The 16846-nt window shown below is 38.2% G+C and overlaps 2 protein-coding genes across 3 annotated transcripts; both read left to right on the top strand.

Moving 5' to 3' along the window:
* The first annotated feature begins 2015 nt into the window (after positions 1 to 2015).
* slc35f6 (solute carrier family 35 member F6) lies at positions 2016 to 6138 on the top strand. The gene is made up of 6 exons (XM_077710948.1): positions 2016 to 2360; positions 3524 to 3596; positions 3720 to 3891; positions 4160 to 4375; positions 4549 to 4659; positions 5126 to 6138. Exons 1-6 carry the CDS (start codon positions 2284 to 2286, stop codon positions 5614 to 5616), a joined length of 1140 nt encoding a protein of 379 aa, XP_077567074.1. The 5' UTR covers positions 2016 to 2283; the 3' UTR covers positions 5617 to 6138.
* Positions 6139 to 10748: 4610 nt separating this feature from the next.
* Positions 10749 to 13989, top strand: hlx1 (H2.0-like homeo box 1 (Drosophila)). 2 transcript variants are annotated; one of them, XM_077710946.1, is made up of 4 exons: positions 10749 to 11290; positions 11897 to 12076; positions 12164 to 12348; positions 13337 to 13989. In XM_077710946.1, the coding sequence occupies exons 1-4, from the start codon at positions 10855 to 10857 to the stop codon at positions 13658 to 13660; spliced, it is 1125 nt and encodes a 374-aa protein (XP_077567072.1). In that variant the 5' UTR covers positions 10749 to 10854; the 3' UTR covers positions 13661 to 13989. The 2 variants fall into 2 exon arrangements, with proteins under 2 accessions (XP_077567072.1, XP_077567071.1); XM_077710945.1 differs by having other exon boundaries at positions 11897 to 12348.
* The last annotated feature ends 2857 nt before the right edge of the window (positions 13990 to 16846 follow it).

Here is a 16846-nt window from a genome sequence, read left to right on the forward strand (position 1 = left end):
GCTGTAACTCTGCATTCCTCCATTTGCTTGTACAATATGTACTTGTTCAGTGTGTTGCACTTGAATGTGCGCACATGGGTCAAAATTAGAAGAGAGTTAATCGCACTGAATTAAATGACTGATATATGTTTTTAAATCAAAGAAAAGGGCACGCAGCAAAGCATATACTGCAGAGGTTATCATTTTATGTGATGCTGCGACATCACTGCTGTTGCATAACTGTGACCTCCAGCATTGCTGCCGTTGACTCGGGTACCGACCCCCACATCTCCCATACATATCCTCTGTAATTATTTTAGTGACATAGCTTTTGACAGACATGTTGTTTTGCCAAACTGTTGCCACTTGCTCTATCCATCCATTCGAACAGCTGAAGCTGTTAGCAAAGAGGCATCCACAATTATTCTGTATGTCAGTTTTTGTGTACATTAATGGGTGGCTGAATACATTTGATGATGTCACTCAATGTAATCTTGTCATCCATTTTTTTTTAAAAACACGCCCATCCCTGTTGTCACATTACATTTGGTTCAAAAACCAAAAAAGGCAACACCCTCTTGTTGTAGAGCTGCAGGATTGATGTGTCACAGTGCTGTCCTTAAGCCTTCAAGCTTCATTGGACAGACCAAAAAATATGTTTTACAGGTTTGGCTCTAATCATATGCATGTAAATATGAACGCTTAATATTAGACATGGAAATCTTGTTAAATATCAGTGAATTGTTCATATTTTGAAATATCATCTGCACTACTAAATCAATATACAAGGCACTGTAACAGGTATCAAATTCGGCTTTCCCGGCAGATTTTACTGTCCTGTTTATTTCTTGAAAGCTGAAAAACGCTGAGAGGCTGAGAAATGTTTCTGACTTCCACTGAGATTAGCGTCATATAGTACGCACTGCTGTTCTAGTGTCACTTATGATTAAGTGTCCTTCCAGAAGATTTGCAGGAAAATCCTTGTAGAAAAGATCATTACCAGTTTGGCCAGGCCAGATTGGCGCTTTAGTTATTACAGAAGTAATTCATACTCAAATATTGTTTGCAGGAATTATATAATTGGGGTAGTAGATCCTTTTGTTTGCACGTATAAGTATGTGGCTTGCACGCGGTCACATCAACTGCCTTAGCGTGTTGCTGATACAGTAGCTACTGATCTCAGAACAGGCACAGACAGAATGGACAGCGGGCCACAGGTCGCGTCACTGCAGGAATTGGTCATCTCCTAAAATGCACACTCAGGGTTATGAAGTATTTAGTTAACTTCCTGCCTAAAGTGAACTTGATGTGTGAGATTAGAAGTCACATTGAAAAATAAAACAGTAAGTGAAGAAATTTAGACCAAATGTCTTCAAAAGCTTACACTCACCGCATCAAAGCAAATAGAATATATGTTCTTAATTGTACGTATGAAATGCGTTGAGAAGATGAGGCTAAATAAGCAATTTAAATAATTGCAGAGATTCATCAGTGACATGTGTAAAGTAAGCATAAGTGAGCAATGCATAAGAAGTGTTTGTGCAAAACAAAGGTCAGGTTTGCTTGAGCCATTGTGCGGGAAGGTTGTGAGGAGCAGTCGCACGAAGCTGTCATGTGACATTTCAGAAGTCTGACTATGATGCTTTCTTCCTCCATGTCAGCAGATTCTCGAGTGGAAGTAAATATGTGCTGCTTCTGCAGAGAACACAATGTTGACATTTTATTTTTATTACACATTTAACATGTGAACACAATACATGTAACTGGTTCACAACTATTTTAAGCCATTCAAATATAAAGGTCAAAATACTTGAATTCCAAATGTCATAATCTATCATTTATTCATTTGAACAAGTCTTTTTAAAAAATATTTTTAGGATTTAGTAGTATTTGTTATCTAATGTTGTTGGTATTTGTCTCCCTCTAGCGGTCAATACTAGGCATATCTCGCTGTTTAAATAAGGCTGTAACCAACCACATTTTTATGTTATAAACTGCCATTGTTTAAAATCCAATGTAGTTGGCGTGCTCTCCAAATACCTGATGATGTGTCATTTATTTGAGGGGATAGAACATGTTTATTCCAGTCATTACTCGACATGTGATAACTTGGATTGTGTACACAAACTCTGTACTTTAAAATGTGGTTACAATTCCTACAGACGATGGAGGAAACATGTTTGAGCGGAGTTGTCAGCTGACTGTCATGTGGCGTTCAGAGTCTGCTGGGATACCACAAAGAGAGAAGACTACTCGGTGGCTTCTCTTGTCCTCACTTCATTTGTCTCATTCACAATACTTAGCATGGCGTGGACAAAATACCAACTGTTCCTTGCGGGACTCATGTTAATAACTGGCTCGATTAACACCCTGTCGGCAAAGTAAGTGCATTTTTATTCAGAGATTTTTAACCTCATTTTGTGTTGTTATGCTAGGCTAAGGCTAAAGCAAGGGTGGCCAAATCCGTTCCTGGAGAGTACCTATTAAGTTTATTTTACATGTCGTCTTCTACCAAAACACCTGAATAAAAAATCAATATGGAGCTTCTCGAAAGATGACTGATTAATTGATGATTGCATTCGGGAGAGGTAGAGGTGGGAGATGTGGGGAAAAAAAACTTGATCTGGTCTCTCGATGACTGGACTTGGCAACCCCTGATTCTGAACATAACCCTAATTCTAACCGTAACCCTAACCCTGTCCCAGCGCAGCAGAGAAACCCTAACTGCTAAGGTGTCTTTACTGTGCAAACCTAAACCTAACCCTGATTCTGACCATAACCCTAATTCTAAACGTAACCCTAACCATGTCACAGTGCAGTATAGAAACCTAGCGGTCAGGGTGTCTTTACTGGGCAAACCCAACCCTAATACTGAACATAACAATACTGAGCAACAATACAAAACTGAATATTATAATAATAATAATTTTATCTAATAGTTATATAATAATAATAAGATAGCCGTTAGTGTGCCAAACGTTGTGAATTAGGGTTATGTTTAGAATCATGGTTAGGGTTAGGTTTGCGCACTAAAGATGCCATAGCCGTTAGGGTTTCTATCCTGCACTGTGACAGGGTTAGGGTTACGTTTAGAATTAGGGTTAGGGTTGGGGTTAGGGTTAGGGTTAGGGTTAGGGTTAGGGTTAGGGTTAGGGTTAGGGTTAGGGTTAGGGTTAGGGTTAGGGTTAGGGTTAGGGTTAGGTTTAGGGTTAAGGTACTAATGGCTTAAGTTTCACAATAGTCACATGAGACGCATACAGCATACAATAACCGTTGTGCCTTTTTTTGCTGTCATTTTACTGCACCTTTTTAAATACAAGATATTGGATGTCAAAAGTATATACATATTGCAATTCCTGTTGTGATGGGCGAGCTTGAGCGAAGTGCTATGTAAGCCTTTTTGCTGCCTTGTCTTAGACCTACTTCTGCTTATGGTCTGGTTAAAACTTTGTGCTATTATTCACAGTGACATCAAAATAATTTAATAAAAGCATTTTTTTTTAACATTGAGCAAATATACTTAACCGATCTTTTTTTTTGACAGATGGGCAGACACGTTTAGTGCACGAGGTTGCAATGGTGAGCCTGAACATGCTTTCTCTCATCCATTTGTCCAGGTAACTGCTTTGGTTTATAGTTTTAAAGTGATATGATTACATTCTCATGTTGAGTTAATGAACAACAAGAAAAAATATGTTATTCCAATGACTTTCCTGTTTTTGTGTGGGACTCTTTACCAGGCAGTGGGGATGTTTTTGGGAGAATTCAGCTGTTTAGGTGTCTTTTACATCCTCCTTTGCCATGACCGACGTAGGCCGGAGCCCAACATGAGCACTGGCGAGAGTTTCAGCCCTTTTCTATTTTTCCCCCCGGCCATGTGTGACATGTTGGCCACTTCAACTATGTATGTCGGTAAGTTGTCCCAGATTCAACACTACCTCTTTTAGTAACCTAATGAGTCCAATTTAAGTTCTCTTTTTTTGTTTCATGATCAGCATTTAAACACAGGGCAACAGTCAAAACTAAATGTTGCAGCACAATAGGATGCACGAATAAGACTCAGTTCACGAGATGGAACGAGTTGAACGAGAGTTCTTCCCCCCCGCCCAAGAAATTGTGTTTAGAACTATTTTAAGAGAACCCATTGACCACCCTATAAATTCTCTGTGTTGGTGTATAGCTCTCAACATGACCAGTGCATCCAGCTTCCAAATGTTACGAGGAGCCGTCATCATCTTTACTGGTCTACTGTCGGTGGCGTTTCTCGGACGCCGGCTGAAGCTTAGTCAGTGGATTGGAATCCTCATCACCATCCTTGGACTAATCATAGTGGGCCTCGCTGACTTCACCAGCGGAAATCATGATGATAGCCACAAACTCAGTGATGTCATCACTGGTGAGGAGTTAGTTCACAGCTATCTTTTTGGCCACGAATAACCTAAAGTACGGTATCTAATTTTTAAATGTTCTTTCTGCTGGCTGCCTAACAAAATATCAAGTAAAAGTATATGTTGTAAGGAGGGCAAATTTGCAGACATTCATATTGCACTCTTTTGTTGTGACCTTTAGGCGACCTCCTGATCATTATGGCTCAAGTGATTGTGGCTGTGCAAATGGTCCTAGAGGAAAAGTTTGTCTACAAACATGACGTCCATCCTCTACGGGCTGTTGGAATTGAGGGTAAATCAATGTTTTTGACTCAAGAGTGTCAATATTAGATAACTTGAAAAAGGAATTAAATACGCAGAATGCAAAGGGCAACAACAACAACAGTACATGCTGGCATAGCTTTGCCTATAAATCAAAGTGCAAACATCTTACAAGCTCAGGAAAGTTTAAGATTAACTTTTTGGCTGATTGTTTAGATTTTAAATTTCTAAATTTGGGACATTTGTATTTCTGCAGAAAAAAAGTAACCTAGTAAAAAATAGAATAAGATTGCCAATGGATGTTTACATGTTATTTTAAATACTTCAACTGAACAAGTTACCAAATTATGTTGTTGTTTTTTTAGGCTGTAGTTATCAACTAAATTTTACATTAACTTGGGCCTATTTTGCATGTTTTTCTTGATTTAACTATTTTTACTTGAATTTTTGTTCTTGATTTCTGATCAAATCAAAAACTTCCCTCTTTTCTCACCCAGGTTTTTTCGGCTTTTTCGTCCTGTCACTGCTTCTCATCCCCATGTATTTCATCCACGTTGGCCAATTCAGCAATACCCCCCGACAAGTTCTAGAGGACGCACTGGATGCCTTCTGTCAAATCGGATATCGCCCTCTTATCATGCTGGCCCTGCTTGGCAACACAGTGAGCATTGCCTTCTTTAACTTCGCCGGCATCAGCGTCACCAAGGAGATCAGCGCCACCACCCGCATGGTGCTGGACAGCCTGCGAACGCTGGTTATCTGGGCGGTGAGCCTGGCACTGGGCTGGGAAAAGTTCCTTGGACTGCAGGTGCTGGGATTTTTGGTTCTGCTGGTCGGAACGGCTCTGTACAATGGACTGCATCGCCCTCTTGTGGCTAGAATAGCGTGCTGCGCCGGACTGGCCGCAGTAGAAGAGGACAGCAGCGTAGAAGAAGAAAGGGAAAGACTCCTGGGAGATGGCAGGGTGGCGACATCTGATGAAAGGTAAAGCAGTCAATTATATATGCTTTGCACAAGTTAAAACACTGTACCTTTTTGTGCATTTATTTAGTAAGAGATGGACTTTTAAGCAAGGTACTTTCTGTTGTTTTGCAAATAATATGGGAGAAAATAGAAACAATTTTAAAAATCACTAGGATGTTTTATGGTTTGTACTTGTGAATTACAGCTTGGCTGTTTTTTAATTCTTAAAAGGTTTTTTATATGATAATTAAGTTCATTTTATTTTTTTTACAATTGCTTTTTAATGATACTGACTGATTAAATTAACTGCCAAATGTGTTGCCATGCCCTTTCCCCTACAAGAAAAAAAACTGAACTTTATCAGCCTGAGGCACTACATGTTGAACATTGTCAGCATTGCATTAAATGTTGAAATGTTTTATTATGGAAATACTTTGTAATAGTTTGTTTTGGAATGAGACTCTCATTGACTGAGTTTGTCCAAATCATTTCACTTTACTGTAAATGAAAAAAAGGGACTGTCATTAAATCACACTATTTTCAAGCATACCCTTGTGAAGAATTTAGTGTTTTAATATTTTATATTTAATGGAAAAAAAGGGGGCCAATTACAACTCCAGCAGCAGCTGACACCTGCCTGGCTTGCATATCCTGAGTCAGCCCAACATCCTCCCCGAGGACCCTTGTAATGCTTTAATGGTGGTCAAAGGTTAAACCAAATGATCCCTTGAGATTTGTACATATGGCCCTCAAACAGGATGAAGGAAAATGTGTTAATCGGCCATATAGACACAATGATTTATGTGAGGTATGTGTACTACAAACCCAAGATAGTAGACAACAGAAAATAAGGTAAATGTGTCCACCATTGGAATTAGTAGTATTTTATGTTGGGGTCTTTTGGTTGCTCTATGTCTTTAACAATTTTTCTTAGCATAGTAGTTCATTGTAATACTCCATAAAAGCATGTCTGCTCTGTGTTAAAAAAAAAGTATTAATTTGCAACAATACTATGTATTGCCTCTAGATAGCAGTGCAACGTTAGGAAGTTAAAGGCACTTTACTTTCTGATACATACTTCTTTGGTTATGGGTGAAAACATGCTGTCCACATTTATCCAGCTCATTAAACAGAATGACTCCACAGCTTGAAGGAAGTCAGAAAAGTACAATAATTCAAAGATATTACACAGTAAAACATAATGCTGTTTTATATCAATGTCAGCTCAACTCCGAAATTAGGTGTTGTGACTATAATCATAAATAAATATGATATTGTGATTAAGTACAGAGCAAGGGAAGCAATTTGATGTGGGGATTTATATTATAGCCTGTTGGAATGCAATGTGCTGGATTAAAATACAGTTAAAATAATAAATCAATCAATAAATAAAAATGAAGCTGCTCTGGAGACCTTGTGTAAATAAATTTCTAGTGGCTGTTTTCTGGGCAAATTGTCCCTTGGAGGCCCATGTTCCCCTTCTATACTGTACATACAGACCCTCAGCACAAAATAAGTATGTGAACAGCTTGAGCAGATGATAGATAGCATGATTTATTTTGGGGTCAAATGTTGCATGGCAACAAATATTTTCTGTTTATCCAGTGATTATGTAGTTGAGGAAAGTCTTTAGTGTTCATCTTATTTAGTTTATTAACATATCAACACCTTACATCCAATTATTTCCCTTTTGAATGTATAAAAACCGCATTAAATAAAATAGAAAAGTAGACATTTTATCCTACCAGACAGTTTTTTTAAAATAACATTTCACATCCTTGAAAGGAAATCAGTCTGTGTTGCTATTTATGAGCAATCTAGATTTACATTTAAAACAATTATAAGTGTGGGTAATATAAATATACTAGTTTTGTGTATATGAAAGCTACAGTCATCACTTTTAATGTTGTAATATAGAGGTTGCTGTTATTCCTGCCATGGAAGAAAACAGTAGTGGTTTTGTTATTATAAGCTATTTCATTATTCTTTTAAGTTTTAAGCACATGAGAACAAAGCATGAACTGCCCCCTTTGAGATGATTTCAAATCTGTTTCAATGTAAACAGATGTCTTCCTTCGAAGTCGCCACATTGCCATCTAACTTAAAAGCATCCATTACAACAGTCTTGGCTTCTTTACAGCATAGGGCAGGTCAATGTGAGTGTGATTAGTCTGCACCACTCCAATGTCAAGCTAATGACCACTTTGTGTCTTTGAATGAAGACGACGGAAGGTCAAAAGAGCACAAAATGAAGTCATTCACTAAAACGATGTGCTTGTAACGGAATATTTTAGATCTTGTGTAACATAGACCTTGCCAGTTGACCAATATCTCACTCAAATGACTAAATTGTATATTCAACACAAATATATTTTTTTCAGTTACTTAATATTGACTGTATGTGAGACTTTACCAAATAAAATTGACTATTATATGCTATATAGAAGCTAGTTTTGCACAAAAAAGAATGACAAAGTACCTAAAATGTCCCCTTTCACTCCAAATTGAACGGTTATCTCGTCTTTGACAATTTACACCAGCTGTAGAAAAGACTATATGAAGATCACTTGAGTTCAAGTCAACCTGAGAGACCTTGACATGCTTTGTGTTCATTCAGGTTCACTGTCCCAAAAATAAAAGAAAAGTGCCTTGTCTTGAATGATCTTTAGTACCCTTCAGTTCTTTCTTCCCTGCCTGTGTGTAAATGATGGCAGCGTGCCATACAGAAGGCTCTGCACAATGGCCCAGGTCCCATTAAATCTGCGAAAGTTCCTTCCTAAGGCAAACATTGCCAGAAATAGTAATCTTGGCTCAAGCAGCAGCTGTACAGAGGGGAGCAATAATTCTCCTAGTAATAATGGAACTCATTTGATTTTTGCCTAGCTTCTGATCCTGCAAGAGACACGGTGTGGTGCGTCTCATCCAGTTTTTCCTATGCCCGATATAAGACTTCCTGAAAAACACACAATCAGGCCACAACAATAGGCCCCCCGAATGTGAACGTCAAGTGTAGTTGAGACTGCAGGCCGCCCTGGGTACACGTGTGGTTTATTGACTATATAGACTATTATAGACTATAGTCCTTTACTTAATAGAGTCAATGTTTTTAAATAAAACATCCCATATCAATATTCTGTCGGTCTTGAAAGATCAGTCAAAATCCATTAAATCTTCTGACACTTGGTTAATCTTTTGTTTCTTAGTCTATAGGGCCAAATAAAATTCCTACATCCCTTTTCACACAAAAAAAGAAGTAAAAACATCACCTATTGTTCAATGGTGATTGTTCAAGACAGACTCAAGTACACTTATTAAAGCAGGCAGGCACATTTGATTCTGGCAGTAACTTGAGCTCATCTAACAGTTCCACAGAGGAAGGGAAATAAAGGTGAACTATCCAGCTGGACTCCAGCATGAAAATCCATTTTTCCTCATATTGACTGAAAAAAATGAGTCATTGTCTCCATCACTTAAGTGTGGCTTTTGTAATCATTTGTACATATGCACTAAAATGTTATTTTTTATGTATAAATGTATGCACAATGACATGAAATGATGCATAAGAAGTGCATGAGAAATAAGGCTGCCAGTATCCCTGATGGTAAAAAAAATGACGTTATAAAATATCCAAAGCCATTTTTCCAGATGTTGAAAAGGAAATATTGCGGATATGAGATGGCAAAGTTCAGGCATTTTATTGTACTGTTAATTTGTGACTGTACTGGCAGCTAGAGTAGAATGGTGAGCAAAAATGTTGAATTAAATTGAATTTGGTTGTAGATTTGGAGTGAAAAACATTGACTATTTTTACTTAATGTAAGAATGATATGAAAGTCAAAATTTTCTAAAAGTAATAAAAAACTGGAGGAGAAAACCTGACTTAATTTAGGGATTTTGCTGCTACTTTTAATCATTGTAAAAATCTATCTTAATGAGTGAGACTAATGAAGGAACACTTGAGATTTTCTTAGTATATACTTCCCACTGCCAAGCTCATCAGTACCTGAAATAACTACATCCTCTTCCCTGGATTGTTTTGACTGCGCGATGGAGGGCAAACGTTACATGTCAATTCCTAAAATAACCCGGAAAAAGTGTCACTCGAAAACATCATGATAGGAGGTAGCCAGGGTCATCTGTGCTTCCGGCAACATGGACCATGAGACTAATGAATGCAGCCTTCACAAGCCATTGTTTTCACAAAACATGTCACAGGGGAGTCTGGTATTATTAATAATAAATTGTTCAATTACACTTATAGTAGTACTTTAGTCGCCAAAGTAGATTGCGGATAATTAATGAGCGTAAATGAAAATGAACATTACTTGAAGGTTTCCCTGACTGAATCACAGCGTGTGAATCTTGAGGGTCTTTGCGGATAGAGCGTGGCCTCTGAAGTTAATTGTGTTTTCGTTTTCACGGGGAATAGATTTCCTCTGTTTATTATGAGCATGGGGACGGATTTGCGTCAGTGTGCAACTTGCGCGTCGAGATAAACTTGCACAAATATTGAAAAAGGGAAGTTCTAACAGTCATTATGAACCCACAACCCCCTCTCATCCTTGGATCACCACCCAGAAGCCCCCTCCTTCTACTGCTCCGGAAGAAATAAGGATTTCTGTTGTATCCTAAAAATACTAAAGTAGCTTCTATTTTGGAAGCGAATTGAGGGGTTGTTTCCGCTCATCTAGCACCAATCACAGCTCATCAAAACAGGAAGAGTGCAGGTGACATAAATACTCCCAAGTCCACTTAGGGTAGTTACACAAACTGCATGACAAAAATAAAACAATTGTTTAGAATAAGTCTTAAAAATCAACAAAAAAGCAAAAAGACAATAAAGACACACTTTCTGCAATAAACATTAAATGGAATTCAAATGACAATTTATGCTTGAATCCATTTAATGAATGTCAGTTTTAATTACATTCATTTATGTACTTTAACTAATTACTTGCTCTCTCAATGTGTCAACTTTTGATGAGGTTTCCAACATCTCTGAAAGGGTTAAAGTATCCTAAAAGTCATCTATCCATCTCTGAAAAAAAAGATGCTGTGAACTGCCGAAAGCCCATTGGCTAAACCTGGAACCAATCAAAAGTGTGCGTGGAACTTGTAGAGCACAACTCTGCAGTTTTACTTTGGGGAGACGTGCAAGAGTGCTTCCTTCGTCTCTGACAGCCGCAGGTCCCAAAAAAAAACACAGTCGCCGCTCGTATGCCTTTCCATTGAGCCTTCCTGACACCCACTAGGACCCTCCGGGATGTACACCACCGGGCTCAACCCGTTCTATGCCTCCAATTTCAGTCTTTGGTCTGCATACTGCACAGGAGGCTTTGCCGTGGACACTGGCAAGAAGCCGTCGTTTTGCATCGCGGAACTCCTCCAGGCCGGAGAGGCGGACAATTTGCCCGGTTCCTCGGCCCTCATGGTGCACGTGGGTCAACAGAGGTCGTCCTCCGGGGGATCCCCTTTGCGACCCTCGCCGGTCGGGCCGGGGGAGGCGCACGCGTCGGTGTACGGAGCGAGGCTGAGCCCCGCGTCTCCGTACCACAGGCAAGGACTACAGCTGACCTCTGTATCCAGGGGGGCTCTTAATTCATCGCAGGCCCCCCCACCTTCCAGCAAAGATCTTAAATTTGGAATCGATCGGATATTGTCGACGGATTTTGACACCAAGGGCAAGGAGAAGTTAAGAGGTATGTTTTGGACTTTACGGAAACTTAATGCAAAACAGCAGAATCATGCAAATGAGACACTAAAGGAATTCTAGTTTACATTTTGTCCAGATTTTATAGCAAATATTAGACTAGCTGCATAAATATATTCTTGGTATATATCAGTGATAAGCTTGAATGCTTTACCATTGACAGCGATACATTTGTAGTATGTATATTTGAAATATAGGTCAAGAATTAAAACTTCAAACTCCAGCCTTACCCAATTTTGACAGCTGTTGTGATCTTTATTCATATAGCGTACGTCTCTGAATATTCCTATGCAGTTATTCAAGTTGAGGTAATCCACAAAAATTTAATGGAGGCAACCGGCCACATTGTTGTTGATATTAAATCAGATCAAAATGTTGACCCACCTGCCTTGTTTAAACTTTTATGGATGAAACACAATGTAAAAATCTGGCACCTGGGGAGGGCCACATTACCAAACTGACAGTTTACAGAAAGAAACACAATTGACAAAGTACATAAAGTATACTTGAGCATCGCAAAAGCACCCGAGCATTAACTTTGTCGTTTCCACATATTTTTCACAACTTAAGTCCATTTGTCCATCCTCCAAAACAGATTTTGCGTCCATAATTAGCCCACACCGCCAGTCAGGTGTCCACATGCCCATTCAGCCTGCCGCCAGCCATTACTTTGCTTCCATCGAGCCCGGGATGAGTGAGGCCTCCGCCATGATGAATTCACTAGGTAGCGGTGGGAGACAATCGGGCCAGCATCAGTTTCAGGACACCTTCCCAGGTAGTCACCAAGAAAGGATATGCAATGGAAAAAAAATGCTTGATGTGCTTTTTCTGATGATTCTATTCATGTTTGGTCCATTCATAGGTCCATATGCTGTCCTCACTAAAGACACGATGCCGCAGACATACAAGAGGAAAAGGTCATGGTCCAGGGCAGTCTTCTCCAATCTACAGAGGAAAGGCCTGGAGAAAAGGTTCGAGATCCAGAAATACGTCACCAAGCCAGACAGAAAGCAACTGGCAGCCATGCTCGGTTTGACTGATGCACAGGTAAAAAAAAAAATATATTTATATACTGCCAATTACACTTTGTGGCCTGGCTTTGATGGCATGATTCTTTTTACAATGAAACTTCCGCAAATGTTATTGATTTCATGACATTTCTTATAGCCAATACATTTGTTTGCCTATAATTGTCATTATCTTTAGGTTCTTAAATGGGATTAGAAAAACATAATTAAACTATGGTGGATGCTAAACATGTAGTGGATACTGTTAATGGTTGTTGTCTGAGAAGTGCATCTAAATTTATTTTATAAAACAAATCCCATTGCAGAAATGGAGAAAAATAAAAGATGGAAAAACACAATTCATAATGAATAAGTAAACACCATAAGTATTTCATTTCTGAGGAGCAACTAAGATGTTGTAAAACAGCAAACACATAACATAATGCACATAAAGACCAGCATATGTATTTGAAATGTCTCTTTAAAAGAAAAGGGATGATATGATGCATTAATTCTTTAATGTGTTTTTTAATGCACATAGTACACACACTTGTATTTCCTTTTTGAGATTTGGATCTAGAAAAAGCCCCAAATGCAACAAAAATTAAAATACATTTCACAAGCATATATCCCTTTTCTTAACAATGATTTAAATATTTCATCTGCAATGAAATAAATACATAAAACCACTTGACTAACGACTACAATACTTAAAGAGCATTCAAGATGAGATTTTCTACTGTATATTTGACAGTCATTTGTTATTTTGCAATATTAAAAATAAAACAATCTGAAACACGATTAAATAATGATAAAACAACGAAAAGGGACATTATATTAAACGAAGATTTTCACTGCATGCAGAAAATAGTCTTAACTCTCAATCTATAATCTAAAATTGGTGTTTCCACGATATTAGGATGTTAATTCATGTTTGTATGCATGTTTCTTTTATAAATATAGCTGTTATGAAAACTCAGGCGCAACACGGTGATAATATTGGTGCGTGTTTTTCCGTGCGCGCATAGGTAAAAGTGTGGTTCCAAAACCGACGGATGAAATGGCGACATTCCAAGGAGGCCCAGGCACAAAAGGACAAAGACAAAGAAGAGCCGGACGGAACGGCCGAATCCGGCAGAGACCCAAAAGAGACGGCCGAGTCTGATTGCGAAAGCGAGGAGAGAAGCGAGTGCGACTCCGATGACGTCGCAGAGGAGGACAAGCCGCAAGTTGCGCTCGTTGAATCGGACATCCTCGGCGAACGCAACAAAAGCAGTGTGATCATCAACGCCGGCGTGGAAACCCCACAATCGGACTCTCCTTCTCCACAAGCCCCCCAGTTACTAATATGAATGCATTTCCATTTTTGACGGACACAATGAAAGCAAGTTGCTTTTATTTTCACTCGACTTCAGTTTGCATTTACTTTCCTCCGATTGTTAAAAGTCAAATAAGTAGAAAAGTGATGGTCAAACACTCTTTTCTTTCACGTTGTATAAATCAAAGTTCCTTATGCACACACACGCTCACACACACACACACACACACACACACACACACACACACACACACACACACACACACACACACACACACACACACACACACACACATACACACACAGAGTCATTTTGTGAATATAATTTGCACTGAGAACATTGTAAATAAAAGTTTTTTCCCATTGTTGTCTTTCTGCTCATGTTTTTATGATAATTATTAATATTCATACTCAGTTTAATTTCTTTCCTTTCAAAATACAGCAAATTTATAGCAGATTTAGTATAGAGTACATGGATAGATTCTACTTTGTTTGAATTGCTTTTAACGTTAATAGATTATATGAATGCAAATAGAAACACGGCATCTGGTTCAATCTTTTGGAAGCAAAATGTGAGTGCAAGCTTTAACTCCTTCATAAATCAAGAGAGACAGACACAGAGAGTTTAAAAAAAGAGTGAATTTATAGGTTGTATATGTGAAACAGCTCCAGATATCAGCAATGACCTCAATGAGTATATATATTTTATTTATCCAGACCCAAGCAGTACAAGCCTACATTCCAGCTCTTCCATTTAAAGTGCTGCTCTCACATTATATGCGGCCTCTTACATGTACTTAAATGACAAATGCAAACGAAAACAAAACAAAACAAAACATTTTGCTGTTGCTGTCAGTGCAATAAACCTGTGCGAAGTGAAGCATCCTTCCCTCATGTTAATATTACCTGTGAGACTCATTTCCATTTCAAGGTCTTCATAAATCTGCTATTCTGGAAATGCATTTTTTTGTGTGAAAGTATAAAGTTCCTAGTAGTTTATCTGTTTGCACTTTGCAAACAGATTGTATATCATTGATGGGAGAAATGAGTAATAAGGACTTGTGCGATTCTGCAATAGAATAGAATTGTGCAAGTACATGAGTATCTTTAAATATACAATTTTCAGCAGTATGACAGTAAGTGAATGTGTTTCTTTTGTAAAATAGATTGAAAATAAACATATATAACTAAAAACATAAAATATTGTAAGTGTTTATATTTAATTTGATTGAATTTGATTCTATATATATGGAATGGAAAAAAATCTGACACACTAAAATGATAATTATATTTGACTGAAATCCAGCATCCACGTCCTCCCACCAATTTTCAACAGGCCCTATTTTTTTGTCATCGCCTCTGTTAAAGCTATGCTATGGAAAAAAAAACATGATAGCGTGTGGCGTGACGAGGCTGGCTAAAACCAGCGGCATCTATCGTGAGTGACCCCCAAAGCCTGGACCACCGCAAACTTTCACTACCACAGGGTCCACTTTCCACCCCTCTGGAAAAAAAATAGGACATAGACCCCCAGGAAAGATTCAGTTTTTCCTTTCGCATCTTGAATTTCACTTTTCATTTTTTTTTTCCTGTCTTTCAGCATTTTTTGTTTCGTGATATTCTGTACTGGAAGCTATCAGTGATGTGTCAAGTGATGCTGGGGAAGTTGGGTCATCATCATTGCGGTTCATTTATACTGGTTGAAAAATGGTTTAATATTATCCAAAACGTATATAAATATCTATATGTAAAACGTCTGGGTGGGTTGGGGCTATATACTTCTCTACAAAAAGCAATAAATTACAGGAGTATTTGCAAATGTACTATAACAATAACAACTGAAACGCCTAACATAATAGCGCGAGGCCTTGATTTGTGAACTGTCTTAAGAACTTTTATGAGCAGGATAGGAGAAAGTCCATCTGGTGAGTATTCAATGTCAGCCTTTGAAATCTGTCCTATATGTCCCTCTTGGCAAACAGGATTCGGGAAACCGTGACACAAACTGGCTTTGCAGATCTACCAATAGTTGACACGAAAGTGACACAAAGTGTAAAAACAAATGACCTTTGCTGGAGTCCAATGGAAGAAAGGTTGGGGAGGTTCTGTCTCAGCGAAGGGATTAATGTGACTAAAAGCCGAAATGTCTCCAGCACTTCAAGGATTTTCTGCATGAGAACTGGCAGGATGGGCCTATGAAGATATTTCGTTTGCCTGTAAGTATCTGTGGAGGATATGCAAGACGTTTGTTCTTGTCTTTTTAGACATTGCAAAGTAGTTGAAAATGTTTGACTATAGAAGTTTTGTAATGGAGAAGCACTTTGGTGGTCTTTTAGTGTTTCAAATGTTCTTAATTTCAATGGCAACTTTCTGGTAAATTCTTCCATAAACAAAATCTCTGGTAAGTTTACTCTATTTTTCATAAGCCAACACATAAAGTGGATATCCAACATCTGACATGTACAGCCAAGTCATACAGAATACTTTTAACATTTGAACATATACCAATGAAGAAAGGAATTTAATTATCATGAGTGTAATCGTACCCTTTACTGAAAATATAATAAATATATAGCCAGCTCGGTTGGATTTCATGTGTTGAAGACCTTCACAAAAAAATGAAATCAGGACAACAAAACTTTATACTCACATGGAAAATAAAGTCATTTGTTTAAAGTGCAACTAATAGATTTAAAATTGTTTTTCTTTGCTTAAATATTGTTATTGAATTGATATTTCTGAAATAAAACGACAATAGGACAGCGCGACATTCCAATGTGTCAATTTCAGGATCAAGTGTCTTTATATTTCATTGTGAAATGTCTTCGTCATCGATGGAGCATTTTATTTATTCATTGCTGTCAGTTCCAGTGAACGTGGGCTCTCTGGAAAGCGACGCTTTTTTTCCTTCTCAAGTATGTTTGTTCCATCAAACGTTGATTTATGACTTCAACTGTCTAAAATGAGCTCTCAATCATCCGCACGAGGGATGACTTCCTCTAGAGAGCCACAAAATATCATTACATGGTCAAAACCTTTAATTTGCTATCAGGCCAAGAGGTTTCCAGTCACCCAGTCACATTTATATCCAGTTCACCGGAAGAACCCTTTTTTTTTTTAGGTCTCCGTCTTTTCTCGACTTCCCATGGGAAAGACGAAAATACTCCTTCTTATACTCTACCTTTTGTTAAATATAACTTTGATTAACAACCAGCACAAC

Source organism: Stigmatopora nigra, unplaced genomic scaffold (genome assembly GCF_051989575.1).
Source record: "Stigmatopora nigra isolate UIUO_SnigA unplaced genomic scaffold, RoL_Snig_1.1 HiC_scaffold_25, whole genome shotgun sequence".
Classification (NCBI taxonomy): Eukaryota; Metazoa; Chordata; class Actinopteri; order Syngnathiformes; family Syngnathidae; genus Stigmatopora; species Stigmatopora nigra.